This window comes from Podarcis muralis, chromosome 1 (genome assembly GCF_964188315.1).
Source record: "Podarcis muralis chromosome 1, rPodMur119.hap1.1, whole genome shotgun sequence".
NCBI classification, from domain to species: Eukaryota; Metazoa; Chordata; class Lepidosauria; order Squamata; family Lacertidae; genus Podarcis; species Podarcis muralis.
Window position 1 is genome coordinate 22,066,436 of NC_135655.1, and position 18,613 is coordinate 22,085,048.

Below are 18,613 nucleotides of genomic sequence, written 5' to 3' on the forward strand. Positions count from 1 at the left end.
CCTGAGGGGGCTTAAACTGATTGTGAGAAAAGGCTAAAAGAGGCTGTGTTTTTTGTAGTGAGACTGTGATTTGCACTCCTTTAACCTCTGTGGAGGAAAGAAGTTGTTTCTCCAGCTTGTGACGACAGATCTTGGGGTCAACCAGTAAAATCAGTTTAGGGCAGATGAAAGAACACATAATTAATGTACAGAATGCACTTGTAGAACATGTGGTAGCTTTGAAAAAAGGATTAGAAAAAGAACAGTGTAAGATAGGCTTAATGGTAGCTGTTGGCCATGCTAGCTAAATAGAAGTACCATGTTCAGAATCTTCAAATTGTAGAGTTGGAAGGGACCCTGAGCATCATCTAGTCCAACCTCCCTGCAATGCAGGAATATGCAGCTGTCCCAAATGGGGATCAAACCTGCAACCTTGGCATTATCAGCACCACACTCTAACGAACTGAGCTCTCCAGGCTCAAGTTTGTTTTGGTGATAAAGTGTTGCTGGGAGCCACAGGAGAGAGTGATCGCCTTTATCCTTACACTTGTGAACTCCCAGAACCTTTGGAAAATGAATGTTGGATGAGATTGATCTTGCTCTTTCTTCCAGCAATGCCAGCCTATAAACCTCATGGAATACATTTGCCTGCTTCCAACTTGCAAGACAGCACGATTCCTAATCTGCCACACCTTTAAAAATGCCACCTCATGTCTAGTCTTGTGAGTTGTCTCCAGCGTTAGTCAAACTCAGAGTAGACCCATTGAAATTAATGTACTTAAGTTAGCCATGCCTATTTATTTTAATGGGTCCACTCTGAATTTGACCAGTGTTGAATGCACCCCTGAGAATATTTGTCTCACAACATTTGCAGAATCACAATTACTGTGTTGTTGTGACCCACATTTTTGGAAATCCTGAACCTTGACTGTTTATAGTCTTTTTTTCAAGTATGACTTGTAAATCAATTTCCACTTTGCTGTTTCTGAAGGGGTCTCTTTGACAGCTTGAGAAATATTGCTTTGCAGTGATAGAATGCACAAAGTGGTCAGTTTCTAGGTGTTTATTCTGAAGAGTTTAGCAGCTCCCAAGCCTAAATTCATTGGCTATGCAATCAAGACAGTTGAGATGACTTTGTATTTGAGCTGTACAAGTATACAGCTGTGCATCTTACACGGACTAGGAATTGTTTTCATTTCACAGGATGGAAGAAAACTAGAGTAGGAAAGTGACTTGAACACTCTGAGAAGATAAGCAGAACTGGGAAGCTTAGCTGGTGATCAAGTGTCCACACTGTTCAATTGAAACAAAGTTTATCTATTTAAAGATCACAGTAGCACTGCAAAAGACAAGCCAGATAATCCTCTGCAAATGGTAGAAATGTCTCTTATTTCTCACTGGTGACCAGTGGTCTGTAAAGAGCCATATGCACAGACTTCAGTGGATTAGCCACAAATCAGTCAAAATCAGCTATGCTTACTGTTTCTAACCTTACCATCAAAATAAGTGGGACATAAAGGGCTGTAATTTTGGTTGCATCAGTTCTGGAATTTTGAGATTTGGAAGGAAATGTTTTGTGAACTATGCCATCACAATATTAGTGTGAAGCATATAGTTATACTTAAATGGAAAGTAGTTCAGTAAGAGCTTAATTACCATTTCTATGCTAATTCATAAATAATTTTCATTTGAGGTTTATTTTCCCAAGTATATTTTTTCCTTCAAGCTAAGGTTCATTTCAGAATTACAGGGAGGTCCACCTGATGCAAATTGAAATATATAATTTCCTCATGGTGGACCAAGAAATTAAACAAATATCCGAGTTGAATTCTCAACAGGTAAAATTACTCTTTGGCTGCAATTCTATGCATCTTATTTATATGTAAGCCCCATGCAACTCAGTGGGGCTTAAGTAGACATGTAGAAGATGGAACTGCTAAGTAATTCATTTTTCTTGATCAGTGAATTCCTTTAGTTTCTTATAACATTGATTGTAAATATAGTTTCCTTTTTAAAGTGGTGTGTTGGACATTCATTCCACAGTCATGGGTACTTGAGTATTGAATCACTTACTAGTATATAACAATGATGTCATTTGTTGTCATACAGGCTTTTAAAACTAGGCCAAAATTATCTTTGATAGCTGATGAGCAATTCAAATGCAACAAAACACTGTGGTGCATGTGTAGGGAACCTCTGGACCTCCAGACATTGCTGAGCCACATCTTCTCTGGACATTGACCATGCTTAAACAACAGATATAAATGTCCAACCTATAGAAAATGAGTATGGGGAAATCATATAACGTATACCATTACAGGGTCAATGTGCTGGGTAATGTGTAAACTGTGGCATTTTAAACTCTTAAAAACATGATTTCTCATCTCGGCACACTTGCAGCCTCGTGGTATTGAAAGACAGAATTAGCCTTTGGTTAAAACCTTGCAACCCCTTTTTGGTGCAAGTGATAAACTTTGAAAGGAGCTTCCCCCTCCAATGCTTCCCATGCTTCTATATTATATTGTACATGGTTTTTCAATTTCTGTGTGTGTATTTGTTTTTGAAAGCCACTTTGTGACCATCTTGGTAGTAGTCTTATAAGCTTAAAATGCTAAGTGAGTAACCAACTCTAGACTTGCACATTACGTGAATCCTGCATTCTGGTTGCAGGAGTTTGTTATGTGGTTAGAGAATAAATAAAGGCAAACTATGATCTGATTGCCAGTTTTGCAGTGTGTTCACACATGTTTTGAGCCATGCAGTTTCTGTAAAAGTTAAAATTTGTGAAGGAACCTTTAGTTTAAGCAATCTTCAAACATAGTTAAAATTAACTATGAGAGGCCAGTGTCTATGGATATCCAGGAAACACTGCATGGACACTATCACTCTGCCAAGGATTACATGTGTTTAGTTCCAATCCTACCAGAAATGCAACTTGAAGAAATGTAGTATCTGAATGGAACTCTGCTCCATATTGTCTGGTAAAGAAAATGTGGGGGGGGGGGGAGAGATAGAGAACTGGGTTGTAAATAGGATCCTCTGTCTTTAAGTATTAATGGGTAATAAAAAATGATATTTGGAGGGCTGAAAAGTGAAAGATCACTTAATGGAGATAAATGCAAGAATGCATTGGCACCCACATACAGGATTTGCATAGGACAAATTTCAGGAACATTTAGATTTTTAAGCAGAGAATTGGGACTCTCTAGTTAAGGAAACTTGGGTTGTATACTGTAGGCATTGTGTGACATGAAATAGTAGAAAAGGTACTAAGAGTCATTTCATTGACTTTTTAGTAGGGTGTACAGAGGGTGTGTGTGTGTGTGTGTGTGTGTGTGTGTTGCCTCACTCTAGCATTAATGAAGTGTTAAAATTGTTTGCTTGTGGGGAATGGGTTCATTTAAGAAATATTTACCCATTGTACTGCTGTTTGTCAACCCAGTTATAAATTGGTGTGTTTATGCTAAAGATGTTTCTGCTAAAGAAGCATAGATGGAGTGCCATAGAAATATAGATGGGGTGCTATAGAAATAAATATTGGCACAGTGAAACTAAAATTCCTTTGCATAGATCTTATATACCATATACAGACTTAATGACATTTAATCTTTGAGACAGATAATTTTCTCTGACATGGAAAGTTGGCAGAGCACATGTAGTCATGCATGTAATTGGAACAAAGTTATAAAAGGTAAAGATGCCTTTTGGCTGGTCTTGCAAGGAAGAAGAGGTTGGTGCTGTTTTATCTTATAGAAAAAATAAGAAATCACTGTCTCTTCAATCACACTAATAATTCACTTAGTTCATGCATTTTCTAACTTTAAAGATTAAAGTGGATGCCAGAAAATAAAAATTCACATAGTTGAGTAGACTTGAGGCACATTAGCCCCTAGTATTCTTATTCACTCCAATGTGTGTCATGCCCTAGCTTCTACTTTGCTTCCAGAAATGTGAATCTTGTAAATGTCAGCTGAGCTTTAGTGGAATGGAGGGACAGGAAATTTTCTGAGACCACAGAGATGGTTTGAGTTCCAAGGGGGAATGAATGCACCTGACTATTCCCCAAGCTTCTTATCCACTCCTTATCCAGCTTTTTCTAGTTTAGTCAAACTAGAAAAATACAATCTTTCACTTAGTTTACACTGATCTTGGTTTTACTCATCTTATTGAATGTACTATACAGGCAGTATTCAACAAAAGTTGAACAAAAAAGCTTAACTGGCAACCATAAATTGCATCCATATCCTCACTAGACAGCACCAATTCAGGGCTTTAAAATCAGTTAGTTTTTTACATGAAAAAAATTGGGCCAGGAAAGATGTGAGGCACTTGGCTCTCCAGAAGGTGCTTGCGACATTGGAGAATATTAAAAGATAATTTTAGATTGTTACCCTGCTGCATTTGGCCATACATTCAGATATACCATCTCTGGGCAATCTTGAAATATCTAGGGAGCTGGAAAAACAGATCTCAATTTATTATAAGCAATTGAGAGACAAATTATTCCCTCCACTAGATGAACTGAACAGAATTTGGAGTGTGGAGGCACAAATCAATTCCCAACTTAAGTGAGGACAGAGACTAGTGGCATCAGTTCAAAACAACCACTATAAGCTAAAGTTATACCACAGTAGTCATCAACCTTTTGGGAACATGTGTCTCAGGTCTATTGTATGAGAGTGAGAACAGTAAGAACATAAGAAAAGCCCTGCTGGATCAGTCCAGTGACCCATCTAGTCCAGCATCCTGTTCTCACAGTGGCCAACCAGATGCCTCTGGGAATCCCCCAAGCACAACAGCATTCTGCCCACCTGTGAATCCCAGCAACTTGTATTTAGAGGCACACTGCCTCTGATATTGGAGGCAAAGCATAACCATTGGAATGACCAGGAGGTCTTGATTTCCTTGTCCTTGAGTTTTGGCTAATCCTCTCTTAAAGGCATCCAAGTTGGTGGCCATCTGCAATACACTTGCAGCTTTTTTCTCCAAGCTCTGAACCATGCAAGAATGGTAGATCTGACCCTTGTCCTAGGGTCTTGTCCTATTGGGCTTTACCCTACTGTGACACCCCTGTATCGGCCAATTTGTGTTGTGTTATATGTACACAGCAGCAAGCAAAGCCATGTATGTGTATGGGAAAATGTAAGGTTTGCAGAGCTATTATAATGGATATAGTCTGGTAAAAGAACACAGTGCTTGTTTTTTGTTTTGTAATTTCTCAAAACAAGTTAATAACAGGAAAAAGTTTTGCAATTTACGATCTAGTGTAGTGCATCTGGATTACTTTTCCCTCTCTCCCATTTTGACTCTCACATTATTATAACATTAAAAGCCAATCTGTCTAAATAACATTAGTTCACACATTAACAGGCTTTGCATACTCTGAAGATTTGGCTGTTTCATTATTCTTCTGAGAATACCCATTTTTGGAAGAAACAGAAGTTTGAAGTATTTGGCTGCACAATATTCATTTTTTGTTTTGCACCTTGTCATTTAATCGCTTTGAAGTCCTAGTGGAAAATAGTATGAAAATGCTGGTGTTGAGAGGAAACTTGTATACAAAAGCATGGCTGTTACCCAAAGCCCAGTTGTACACAGAGCTTTTGTTAGGCTGGGGACTCCTGGCTATAAGCCCAGATGCCTCAGATTATTGCCAGTTTCCTTAGACATTCTAAAGTTGTGGAATGGTGGGAACCTGAGATGTTTGCTGTATTGCAGACCTAGGTGCTGACATATTACAGTTTGTCTTTCTTATTTAAATTCATCTTCCCCAAATAGAGATTTCTACTGTTTTGCATGCAACTAATTTTTTTTAAGTACCACGCTGAAAAGCTGTTAACAATTTGTGGGAGAGTAATTTGCATATTTATTGTGGCACGAATCATGTACATTTGTTATGTGCTGAGCATTGTATTTGGGAGGAATTGGCACCTCCTCGTGTTTCAGTTAGCAGTAAAAGTGAGCTAAAATGTTGGGTATATAACCATCATCTTGGAAATCAATGGAAAGGTACTAGCTGTGGTTTTATGTTCTTCCCAAAACTGAAGAACGGAAGGAAGATAACTTTTAAACATGAATGCTAGGGCTCGAGAAATATTTCAGATTCCTTGGCTTCAGTACTCCTTGGAATTTTTTTTTATACTGCCAGCATTACACTGCACATAGAATTGAGTAAATGGTCAAAATTCCTGGGTGCTGCTGTTGCATTTCTAGGTGATCAAGCACATTTCATTTTTCCAGTATTGATGTGTGATAAATGATAACTTTGGAGCAGGGATTTTGGAACTGGGGCTGAAGGCAACTTTACAGTTAGGCAGATGCAATTTTTGGTGTTTATCTCCATTTATAGTACTGTATGTCAAAAGCTGGGTTACACAAATTCTGGCTGGCCTTAATAGCCGAGCCAAGATGCTCATCTTGAACCTAAGCCTCATTGTGTTCAATAGGGCTTACTCCCAAATAAATGTCCATGAGCTTGCTGCCTTAGCTTAGTCCATGAACTGAGGGAGAGCAGCATGAGCTTGTGTTCCTGCTGGCCAGCCAAGGGTAACGCAGAGGGAAAAGCAGGATCTTGTTTGAGAGGTAGTAAGCTGCTGGCTGCCAAAATGGCCAGCGCAATCCACATCTCTAATTTGAAGCTGGGGAGGGACGCAGACCGTCTTTGTTGTATTGAGCCCCTGCCAAAAAACCTCAGTATATGGGTGTTTCCTGCTTGGTCTGCAGCTTCTATATAGAAAGGGCGGCTATATCCTCTTGTCATAGCTGTCAAGTGTCCCTTATTTGAAGGGACAGTCCCTTATTCCAGCGCCATGTCCCGCTGCTGTCCCTTAAATGTCCCTTAAATGATGTCCCTTAAATTTCAAAGGAAGCAGTTTCTCTCCCTCCCTCCCTGCCGGCCAGGGAGGAGGGAGGCTCCAACTGTGTTGCTTCGCTGTGTTGCTCACCTAATAAGAAGTCTAAGAACGACTGGGGGGTGGAGCTTGTATGCCTTGTGTGTGGCTAGTTAATGCAAGCTGAGGGGTTTTTTGAATGCTGGACACCATTTTGTTGCACATGCTGCTGCAAACTTTGCAGTGCAAAGCCAGGCCGTGGAGCCATCTTAAGTTGAGGCTGCATAGACCTTTTGGTACATGTGATTCAGATTCTATTCAGTTGAACCTCTGGTTGCAAAGTTGGTTGGACAGTGTTCTCGAAGCTACCCAGCCTGAGTTTGACCAGACTGCAGGAGGACAGGAAGACTGGAGTGCCTGGAACAGGTGAGGCTGCAGGTCCCTTATTTTGGCTGCTGGTCCCTTATTTTCAAATCTGTAAGTTGACAGCTATGCCTCTTGTCACCCTTATCATGTCATGGGGTGACAGAGGGGAAAGTGAATCCCTAGTCAAGAGAGAGCCTAAGCTGTGTGTCTGGTGAGTTTCTCTGAAGAATTGCTCACCACATTAGTGAGTAGCCACTTTAAGGGAAGCTTTCTGTATATTGTTATAGCGCTGCTACGTAACATCAGGGACTGGTTAGTGAATAACTTTGGCCATGGACATATTTTCCTAATTGCCACAGGAATCGTAGCTATTGCTAATGTGACAGTGACGTATTCACTCTGGTATATTAACATTGTTTAGTGACTGGGCTAGATGGACCTTGATTTCGCAAGGCAGTTATCAGTGTGTTTTTTCACTGGTCTTTTATCACCATTGAAATAACTGTGCAAGGGGGGAGTGGATTAGCTCATCCGGCACACATAAGAGGTCCTTGTAAGAAGAACATTGAGTTGAGTAGCCTTTCACCTTTGCTCCTTTTTAAAGTATTCAGACTGTAGCAGTGATAATGCTAACAGACTGTGTTGATTTCTTCCATCCAGAGAGAGAAGGAACAAGAGCATAGTTGAGTCATTAGCTTGGGAGTTTTTCTCAAACTAACCACGTTTAATCGGGGAACTCCTATTCTTTATTTAGCAAGAGAGAGAAAACCCTATCTTTTCAAAATGGCAAAAGGAATTTCCACCTGTATGAAATAGAGGTTACAACGGTGACTTTAGTTGTAAGTTAAAACTAAACGCTAGTTAAAACTAAAACTAAACATCTTTTGTACGTCTCCATGCCAACTGATGCTATAGCCTCCCATGTCCGGCAAGGGTGGTTCAATGCATATTTCTGCCTACAATGGAGCAGTAAATGATGTCCTCCCCCAGTCAAGTTGCATAGTACCCAACAAAGGCTGGTCAAGCTACTTTGGCATTTCAGGTAAAAAAACTCCCAGAAGCACCTCTCTTTCTGGCAGTAAAAATAGAACATCAGTAGATTAAATAATGCCTTTTCATGACACCCAAAATCAGCAGCCTGAGGCAAGAATCATTCTACCTAATAGGAAGTCTGGCTGTGAGCCAGGCTAGGGTAGAGGGCTGCATTACCAGGACTTGAGCCCTGAGATCAGTTGCTGGAGGTAGGATGAAGGATTGAGGGTGTGTCTAAAGTCCAACAGGCATAAAGTACTGATCTTATCGACTAGGAAATGGGCAGAAGCCAATGCACCTAGTATTTATACTCACACTAGCCATGTCAGAGCTTTTGTACTGCATGCTAGCCTCAGCAGCCGTTGTTATGTACCTCCATTGCCTTCTGAGCCTGAAGAGAGTTCTTAGGCCCGAATGTGTACACAACTCTAAATAACTGGTCTAGCTACATCGGAGCTCCTGGTCATGAGGTTTCCTGCCTATGCAGTAGCCATAGAAATAACTACAGTGGTGCCCCGCAAGACGAATGCCTCGCAAGACGAAAAACTCGCTAGACAAAAGGGTTTTCCGTTTTTTGAGTCATTCCGCAAGACAAATTTCCCTATGGGCTTGCTTTGCAAGACGAAACGTCTTGCGAGTTCTTGCGAGTTTGTTTCCTTTTTCTTAAAGCCGCTAAGCCGCTAATGGCCGTGCTTCGCAAGACGAAAAAACCGCAAGACGAAGAGACTCGCGGAACGGATTAATTTCGTCTTGCGAGGCACCACTGTATGGTAGTTGGCATAAGCTGTACAGGAACAGGGGCAAGATGAGGCATCCTGTAAACAGATGTGACCTGCCCCTGGAATTTAGGGTTTTTAAATCACAAGTGAAAGAAAAAAAATAAGGTACAGTACTTTATGGCTCATGCTGAAAAGAGGGTATTAGTTAAGTGTGTGAAATAGCTCAGTGGTGCAACACACGCTGTGCCTGCACAAGGTCTCAACTTCAGACCCTGGCATCTGCAGTTAAAAGTATCAGCTGATCGGAAAGACCTCCTCTTGAGACCCTGGAGAGTTGCTGTCAGTCAGAGTAGAGAATACTCAGCTAGGTGGACAAATAGACTGTCCTGATATAAGGCAGCTTCCAATATTATTACTTCCTGTCTGTTTGTGGTGTTGCATCAGAAGCAAACCCTCATGGTGGAGCCATAAAAATGAAAATTGCACAATGCCAGGACTCAGTTCTAAATCTGCCCTAGCAAAGAAGTATGTTTTTATTTGTTATTCAAAAAGATCAAAGGAAAAGTATATTCATAAAATAGTATTATATAAATTATCTGTACATGAGACAATACTGTACTTAATGTTAAATAATTTAATGTATTAGATACTGAACTGACCCTATTTATAACTGATAAGTATCAGTTGTGAAATTTGAGGTATATATGTTAATATATTTTGTATTGCACTCTTGTCAGTCATTTAGAGTGAAAGAGTAAATGAAAATCTGCTATAAAAGCAAAGTTTCATGTTTCAAAACGTCTCCTAACAATTTACTGTATATGCATTTGTTTGTTCTTGCCCTTCGTTATTCCAATAAAATACAAAGAAGTTGTCTTCCTTCTCTTACTTTTAAGTTTACAAGCTTAGACATATAACCCATTTCTTAAACTCTGGAGAGCCAGGAATTTATTAACAGTGTAGGGAATTTTTCCACTTTCCATCTTTGCTGATGTTATTGTTTCTTCGTTGTCTTTTGAAATTAGTCTTTTGCAGTATCCGGATACTGTTGCAAAAGGGTCTCTGTGGAGCTCTGACAAAGGATGTCCTTTATTTCTGTTAGCGCAGACTCCCAAAATATTTTAATTATTGCACATTCCCAATCATGTGAAAGTTTTACATTTCCAACACCGGTTGCTTATTGCTGGGTGTTTTTTGCTCATGCTAGTTGGGTCAAGTTCCAGTGAATCATGATCTTATAGAAATTTCCCTTGAGATTCATGCAGAACTGTTATTTGTAAAAGGAATGGTTTCATTTCAGCCAAATGTACCCCACAGATAAGAAAAAAGATTGGCCCCTGTGGTTGTGGAGGCATAATGCACTGCTTATGACGCAGCATGGTATGTTGCAATTTGAGAAAGGTAAAACATTTTTTTCTGGAACAAGTCCAGAATCTTGTCCTCTTCACAGCATTGCTGACCATGGTCCATTTTAATTGAACCTGAGTAGATGGCTGTAACTGTTTTTCTTTGCAGACAGGATCCAACAGAAAGTGGTGACCCTTTGTCAAAGAGAGTTCCTACTTGCCCATGTGCATGGCTTGGGTTACTGGGGTCATGTGGCCAGAGCAGCACAGTATCTCAAGATCTGTCTGCTATTTTACTCACTCTCACACACCCAGTTTTTTGTTAGGCTCAAAAGCGCTACAGGGAAGGGAGTGCCTCCATTGCTTCACATACAAGATCCTACATGCAGCACATCTCATTTTGTAGGTTTACATATCGCAACTCAGTTACATTGACTTACAACCACACGCATCTCTACTCATTATTTTATTTCTGAAAATACTTCTGTACTGCTTTTCATGTGGTTTACCGAAGCAGCATACAGGTTGATCAACAATGTTAGGTTCAAACAAAACAGAATATACCAAATAAGTTGCATAAGCGCAATAAATAGAGCCAGCAATTCCCAATCCACAAATTCCTAGGTGAACAAAAGTGTTTTTAATTGCCATCAGAAATATGTTACCGAGGTGCCTGCCTGGTCCCTGTGGGGAGACTGTTCTATAATGCAGGCACCACTGCAGAGAGAGCCCTTTTCCTGGTTGATGCCTGGTCAAGTAGAGCAGGCTGAGGCACTTCCAGGAGGAATTCCTCTGAAGATATGAGTGGCTTGGCAGGTTCAGGTGGGATAATGCATTGCCTTAGATAATGGGGTCTTAAGTTATTTTGAGCTTTATAAGTCAATACCAGAACCGTAAACTTGGTTCACAAGCAAATTGGCAACCAGTGCAAACTGCCAATCAGAAAAGGGTAAAGGTAAAAAAGGCAAAGGACCCCTGGATTATGGGGTGCAGCGCTCATCTCACTTTAGGGCGAGGGAGCCAGTGTTTGTCCACAGACAGCTTTCTGGGTCATGTGACCAGCATGACTAAACCGCTTCCGGCGCAATGGGGCACCGTGATGAGTGCCAGAGCGCACGGAAACACGGTTTATCTTCCCACTGCAGCGGTACCTATTTATCTACTTGCACCGGTGTGCTTTTGAACTATGTTGGCAGAAGCTAGCAGAGCAATGGACAGAGCAATAGGAGCTCACCTCGTCATGCGGATTCGAACCAAGGGTATAGTGTACTAACAGCCTTCTTGGCCCCAGTATTTGGCCCCAGTTGCAGCTTTTGATCAAAGCCTAGGAGCTGCTGCCCCCTATAGAGCAGATTACAGTAGTCCAATACAGTGGTACCTCGGGTTAAGTACTTAATTCGTTCCGCAGGTCCGTTCTTAACCTGAAACTGTTCTTAACCAGACGTGCCACTTTAACTAATGGGGCCTCCTGCTGCTGCCACACCGCCAGAGCACGATTTCTGTTCTCATCCTGAAGCAAAGTTCTTAACCCGAGGTACAATCTCTGGGTTACCGGAGTCTGTAACCTGAAGCGTATGGAACCTAAAGCGTATGTAACCTGAGGTACCATTGTATCTGTCCCAAAGGTGTACATTTTTAGGACCCATCTTATTTATATGGGTGCAAGTTGTTTTTAATGGCTTTTAATGTTGAGACCTGCCCTGGACCTTGGGGTGAAGGGCGGGTGATAGACAGACAGACAGACAGATTTTCAACAGCACTTTTTGTGTGCTCATGAGTTGCATAAAACCACTATACCTGCACATCTGAAACATTTATAGGAAGTGATTTTTTCTCAGATATCATTAAGAATATAAAAATGTACATCTAAACAACAATTAAAGCTGGGATAGCATCATCAAAGGCGCAGGAGGACCTGAGTTGAACAGATAACTTGGTATTAGATGATGGCATATTTTCAGCACAAGGAAAGTGTGCAGTAAGAACTGGTCCCTCATACACAGCACTTTATTGCCTTTATAACCCAACCAGTTAGAAACTCGGGTGTATATAAACTAGGCGCCAAACAGCACCTTGAATCTAGGTTGTGGTTGCCCCAACAGAATATCTGTTCACCAGGTGGTTGGATTAAATGACCCTCGTGATCCCTTCCAATGCTACAATTCCATCATTCTATGGTCTCTACTGCTTGACTGTAGCTTGCTCTTACAACAATGTACTTGTCCCAGTATGCAAGAAGGAGAAACACACACAGTGGAAATGGAAATGGTATTAACTATGGAGTAAGGCAGAGGTTTTTAAACTGTGGTCGCTAACCTGGCACCCAGAAATCTCCATGTATTTGCAGTTGGACCCACACCGGTAGCAAAAAGCACCTGGCTAATTTTGAACACAGAACCCAACTTTTCTCCAAGGTACTTAAGGTCCTGCATGGCAATCCCGTGTTGGGTTAAGCTGACGGAAATAAGGCCACCCATTGAGCTGGGAAATAGGATTGTCTTGAAAATCTCCATATTGGCTACCACAGATTTTGCATTTATTTAAACTGCTGTGGTTTAAATGTAATGTGTGAAAACATTTTAAACATTTTAAAGCTGCACTATTCCCCACTGAATACAGTGGGATTTACTTCCCAGCAAACATGCATAACATTGGGCTACCAATCTCTTAAACTGTAGCAGCACTGCTGATTTTGCTTTTGCATTCTAAATGCGTTTTTCTCACTCAGGCATTTGTCATAATGAATGTTCTCTTACTGAATTAAGTACAGTATTAAGTACAGCTGTGTACTTGGGAAGACAGCAGTGATTATGATTATTCTTTTTTTGTTTTTTTGTTCAGAAATGGAGGCAAAGAACCTACCTGAGCCATGTCTTGAAGTTTTATAATGGATTATGGAACTGTGTGCTGATGAGCCAGCAAGTGGAATGCCTGAGTGACTGAAGAAAATGGGTGCTAATGCTTCGAACTACCCTCATTCGTGTTCCCCAAGGGTAGGGGGAAATTCTCAGGCACAACAGACATTCATAGGTAAGTTTCTCCTGCCTTTAAGTTTTAATTTCCAGGGCATAGGTTTTCTTGTGATATCAGAAAGAAAGAAAGAAAGAAAGAAAGAAAGAAAGAAAGAAAGGAGAAAGACTAGCAAGTTATATAGATCTAAGATACTAGGATACTGTGAACTTTGTGGGTTCACATAATTTCCATTTATTACATTTATGAGTCATTCTGTAACAATGTTCTCTGAGCAATGAGCAAATAAAAGGACTTAACAAAATCATAAATAGACTCAAGTAAACACTAAAAGCCAACAACCAGGGCAGTACAGTGTAACTCTAAGCATATCCACTGACATAAAAGGAAAATAACAGTCTTATAAAGTTAAAACATGCATCCAACCAGGAGAGATTAAACTTCTTTTCGGCACTAAATCAAGGTTATTCAACCATCAAACATCAAAACCTCATCAAGGCTGTGCAAAGTATTAGGCACTGAATTTTTTTTAATGTAGGGTTAGGGAGAGCATCCTATAATTGGGGGTGGGGCACAGTAGTGAAGATTCTCTGCTTGTGCAGCCAATCTCTAAATAGGATTAAGAGGCATTTGACAAAGGGCATTCACTGATGATGTTAGATATATATAGGAAAATACCAAGCCATGCAGGTTTAATGAGTAAAAAACAGCACTTTGATTTGGCCACAGAACTCAATCTGGAGGCAACCAAGGTGAAAAAGAACTGGTCTAATATGTTCATAATTGGTAACTACCATGGCAAAATTGTTTTTATCTGTTTTGGATGTACTTTGTAATTATAACATTTGGAATACTTACCTTGAATTAAATGCATTGTAGTATTTATTCAAACTCCCTGGATGGCAAAATCAAAAAGTGTCCATACAAGGTGACAGTGGTCTCAGTGTCAAGAGAGCATGCCTAGCCTCTCCCAGACTCCTTCACTAGCTCCTCCCCTCAGGTGCAGCAGGAAGGTGTATGGAAGTTTTCACATCTCTTTTAAACCAGCCACACTTGTTGTGATGTCTGAAGCCTGACAAACGCATTGGCCTTCTTAAGTATGGTTAGCTGAAACACGCCAGCTTCAAGACATGGGTTATGCAGCTATCTTGTTCCAACTAACCATAGTTAAGACCAAGCACAGTTTAGAATGTGGCCGAAATGCTAAACTGTGGCTAATTGAAATCAGAAGTAAAAATTCTCAGTCTCCTTAAGGCTATGCCAAAGGAGAAGATGGGATGCATGAGACAAAGGCTTATGCATGTAACAATAATCCAGTGCTTATTGTTATGTCAAAATTGGGTCCGTGTTGTTGTTTTTTACCTCGTTCCTTGTTTCTTCTGTGAATCTAGTTTTCATCTTGCCCTTCTACCAGTTTCTACAGTGTGTTAATGGTGCTGCCTCGAACTGATTTTCAGTTTCTCCCACAAGCAACCTTCTTCCCCACATCCAAATATTTTGCTGTGAGTCTCCTGTCTAGGGGCAGTAATTTCCCCTTGCACATGTGTCATCACTTGGATGGCATTGGATACAACCACAGATTTTTGATCCTAGAGATATATCATTCTATTGTTGTAACTTCCACATGCATGTTACATCTAGGCTCATAAGCAAGCAGCAGGGTGGGCTGGCGCAATCCCAAGTCCCACTGTAAGTAAAGTGTATGTGCATTAGTAATAGGAGTGAACAAGGGTCACTTTAGCTTTATTGGGCAATCAGCTACCCCTTAAAATACAATTTGCTCAGCTGTGTGTGTAAGCTGTGGCATGTGGAAGTTGTTCTAAAGTTCAAAGTGTTTTGCAAGTCAGTTTCTCATGGATAAAATTTTTCTCTCAGCTGCCACAAAATAAAAGGCCAGATCAGATAAGGAGAACGCACTTAACAAAAATGAGTTTCCACCCTCCAACACTGTGGGTCTGGAAACTAGTAGGAGACTGCAGATTTCAGAATTAAAAACTAGGCTTCCTGGAAGTTTGGTGTTTGAACTCCATGATTTTGTCAGGTTTTGCCTCTGGCACAAACTTGGAATAAGTACACTATTAAAATAACGTCTCATTGTTAGCCCATCAGACTTAATAGCAAGATTGTTCTTGCTCAAGGTAAATCTTGGGTATTAATTAACCCTAAGTCCTTTGGAGGCTCCCCTTGAAGCCTCAATTACTACTTGAATATTTCCAACTTGCAGCAAGCCTGGGTTTTGTTCACTTTTCTCTGGAGCATTTTTTGAAAGTCATGTTAGATCTTTTTTGTTTGAACTGCCTTTTAGGATCCATGGTAAAATGGCCCCAGGTGTGTGTAGCAGGGACAAGGCAGGGTGGGGCTTCTTTTTCAAGCTTTCCTTTAGAAAGCTACAACCAACTTGTGGAATTGAACAGGGAATGCAAATCCATATTAAGAGGGTACTGAAAGTAATTATAATGAACTTGCAGAGTATCTTTAAAATGGATTTCAGGACAGTCCCAAAAGTATTGTTCTATGGAAATGTAAGAATTGTTGTTGAGTTGCTTCCTTGGCCCTTAATTAAAATGGAACAAGCATATCTAGGTAGGATTTTATACGTAAGCAAAGCAGATTTGTTTCATGCCTTCTGTGAAACAATGAAACTGTTGCAACATAACGTAATGTTGCCGAGATTCAGCACACCCTCCATCATAAAGCTTGCAGATTAGTGTAACCTAATCCCCTTTGTCACACAGCTGACCTATCCTCCTGGACCTCCCAGGTGGAAATGTTGATTTGTTATATGTTAATTTGTTACCTGGCAGGGCATCCTCTAAACATGTTCTGTCCTGGACTCACCCATTTAAATGGTAATAGCTGCTGCAGGACAAACTTCAGGAGACTTGATGGCATATGATGTCATCCCTGACTTGCCTAGTCTTGATTGGCGTTTCACATGACCGCCCCCTAGCAATAATGATTGGTTCATTTTGGAGGGGTGGAACAACAATTTTGTCACATCATCTACAGTTTGTTTTAAACAGAGTGTATCATGGGGGAGGGTGCTTTCCTTTTTGATCCCATGAGCCAGGCACCTTTTGGTTTGCTCCATATTTGAAATAGTTTAGAAAAATTAACGTTTTGGAATTTACAAGCTTATATCTCCTGCTCAGTAGTATTATCCAATCCACCAGAGGAAGGATTTTGTCTAAGTGAGGGGTTTTTTTATGTTGTTCCTATGTACTTCAATCTAATATAATCTATTTATTTTAAAGAGTTCTTACTGACTAGTTATCAGTATTAGATTTCACCTATGTTGTTAACACAGTCATCTTAAGACTGCTTGATTATGCACTTGGCTTCATGCCCAGATCAGCAAGAGAGCTCAGAGACTTGGTTAGATGAGACAGGGCCAGAGACCTTGCTTCTCATGCCTTCTGTTTTTGTTTTGTGGCCTATCCAAGACACCATAAGGCAGTGGCAGCTAAGAAAAGTAGTATTTGCTAGTGGATTAAAACTCTGTGTTATACTTGGGCCAAGTATATGATACTTACACAAAAGCACAAGAGAGTGAAAAGGAATATAGAAGTTGAATGAAACCTTTGCATGAGGTACCTTTGCATGGCATCAGTTTAATCAGATATAGATATTGTTACGTAAACAGGCATCAGTTTGCCTTGAGGTACAAACAGTTTAAGACAGAAGTGCTTTCTATGTCTGTCATAGGACTACAAACATTTCACATTGTTAGGTGCTACCTCCCTCGGCCAGTAAAGCGAGATGAGCACCGCAACCCCAGAGTCGTCCGCAACTGGACTTAACGGTCAGGGGTCCCTTTACCTTTACCATTACATTCTTAAGAATGAATCTCGGATTTTTAGATGCTAGGCTTACCCAGAGGAATAATGTGAATAGAAGAAGGTTCTGAATTGGTCTGCAAGCTGATATTTTGACCTGACGGGGAGTCCAATTTGTCCCACAAAGTCATTTTCCTTAAAGCACCTGCCCATCAGCTTACATCACCTGTGCCTCATTTAAGCAAGAGGGCAGGCGAGAAGACAAAGGAGCCTGTACATTGCAGGCTTCTTTCTCTTCTCCCCACCAATGCTCTCTTAAAGGAGAAGCATGGAACTTCTACAAATACCACTTCTGCCAAGTGCTTTAAGGCTCCTCTGTGAGTCTTCGCAGGCTCAGGTGGAAGCGTGGGGATTGTCTTAAAGGCCTTTGCAAACTTGCTGTTTGAAGTAGTCTCCCTCCTTTTAAGCATTGCTTGAGTGATGTTAAAAGGAGGGGGGCACTGCTTCAAAGAGTGGTTTTGCAAAGGGCTTTCCAACAGCCCCACCCACACTTCCGTTTCAGGCTCCAGAGGCTCACATGGGAATGCAGGAGCTGTCTTCAATCCCTTTGCAGTCAACAGAACAGCTTTGCAGCTGTTGTAGGTTCCCATGAGCCAGACAACCAGGGTGCATGGAAATCCCATGCAAGGGATATTGAGAGGTGGGCAGTGGTGCCCACCTGGCAGTTATGTACCACTATAATGGCATGTGATTGTCCGCTTGCCTGTCAAATTTGCCCTGCGAGGCCAATCCCAGTAATGACCTGTCCTGTGGAGCCACTTATCTCTGTGATAAATGATGCAAGCAGGATGCAGTTATCTTTAAAATAAATAAAAAATGTATCCTTTGTACGATATCTCACTGTACTGGCTTTCCAGAAGACCGTATATGACTAGCAAACATGGATAGTCCTCAGAAACAGGATAATGAACAGACATAAAATAGATAAAAATAGTGAAACCACAGGAAAGCAAGTGGGATTTTTCCACTTAGTCACATATTCCAGATAAATGATTATAGTTTCAGGCCAATTCTCCTTTTTGTAGCTGATGTGAAAAGGAGGGAACTCAATCTTCTTGTTGTCTATGGCATTGGTCTTTAACTGATCGGTTGGTACCCCTCTGACCGAAGACAGGACAACATTGCCAATGCTGTTTTCTTTTTCAGAGAAGCAGAAAGAGGGGAGGGGGGGTCTGATGAGAGTGCAATGGGAAGATTCAGTGTTTTAAAAAGTGTCTCTGTACTGCAGGTTAGGGCTAAGTGTTGGTCCTAGGTCTGACAAGTTGGTGACTGCCAATGTAAAATTATTCCTGTGCGTGTTACTGCTTTTGAGTCCATGGTTGTAGACTTGGTTGGTCCACTTTTTTTGCTCTACTTTGTGCTTTTATAGAAGGTTTTTGTTTTTATTATTGTGTTTTGGCAATTTGTTATTGTAAGTCACTTAACACTATAGATCACTTAGTATAATAGTATAACTGCTAGCATTATTATTATTATTATTATTACTACTATTTGTAGTTGTTGTTTATTTCATTTCTGTACCACTTTGTATAACA

The 18,613-nt window shown here is 40.6% G+C and overlaps 1 protein-coding gene across 2 annotated transcripts in view; it reads left to right on the plus strand.

Moving 5' to 3' along the window:
• The window catches only part of BTBD7 (BTB domain containing 7), a 78,461-nt gene that overhangs the window by 16,343 nt on the left and 43,505 nt on the right, over nucleotides 1-18,613 (plus strand). For both annotated transcript variants that reach the window (XM_028717148.2, XM_028717156.2), the window contains exon 2: nucleotides 13,114-13,302. In XM_028717148.2, coding sequence (XP_028572981.2) covers nucleotides 13,221-13,302 — 82 coding nt within the window. In that variant the 5' untranslated portion in view covers nucleotides 13,114-13,220. The remainder of the gene's footprint in view (nucleotides 1-13,113; nucleotides 13,303-18,613) is intronic.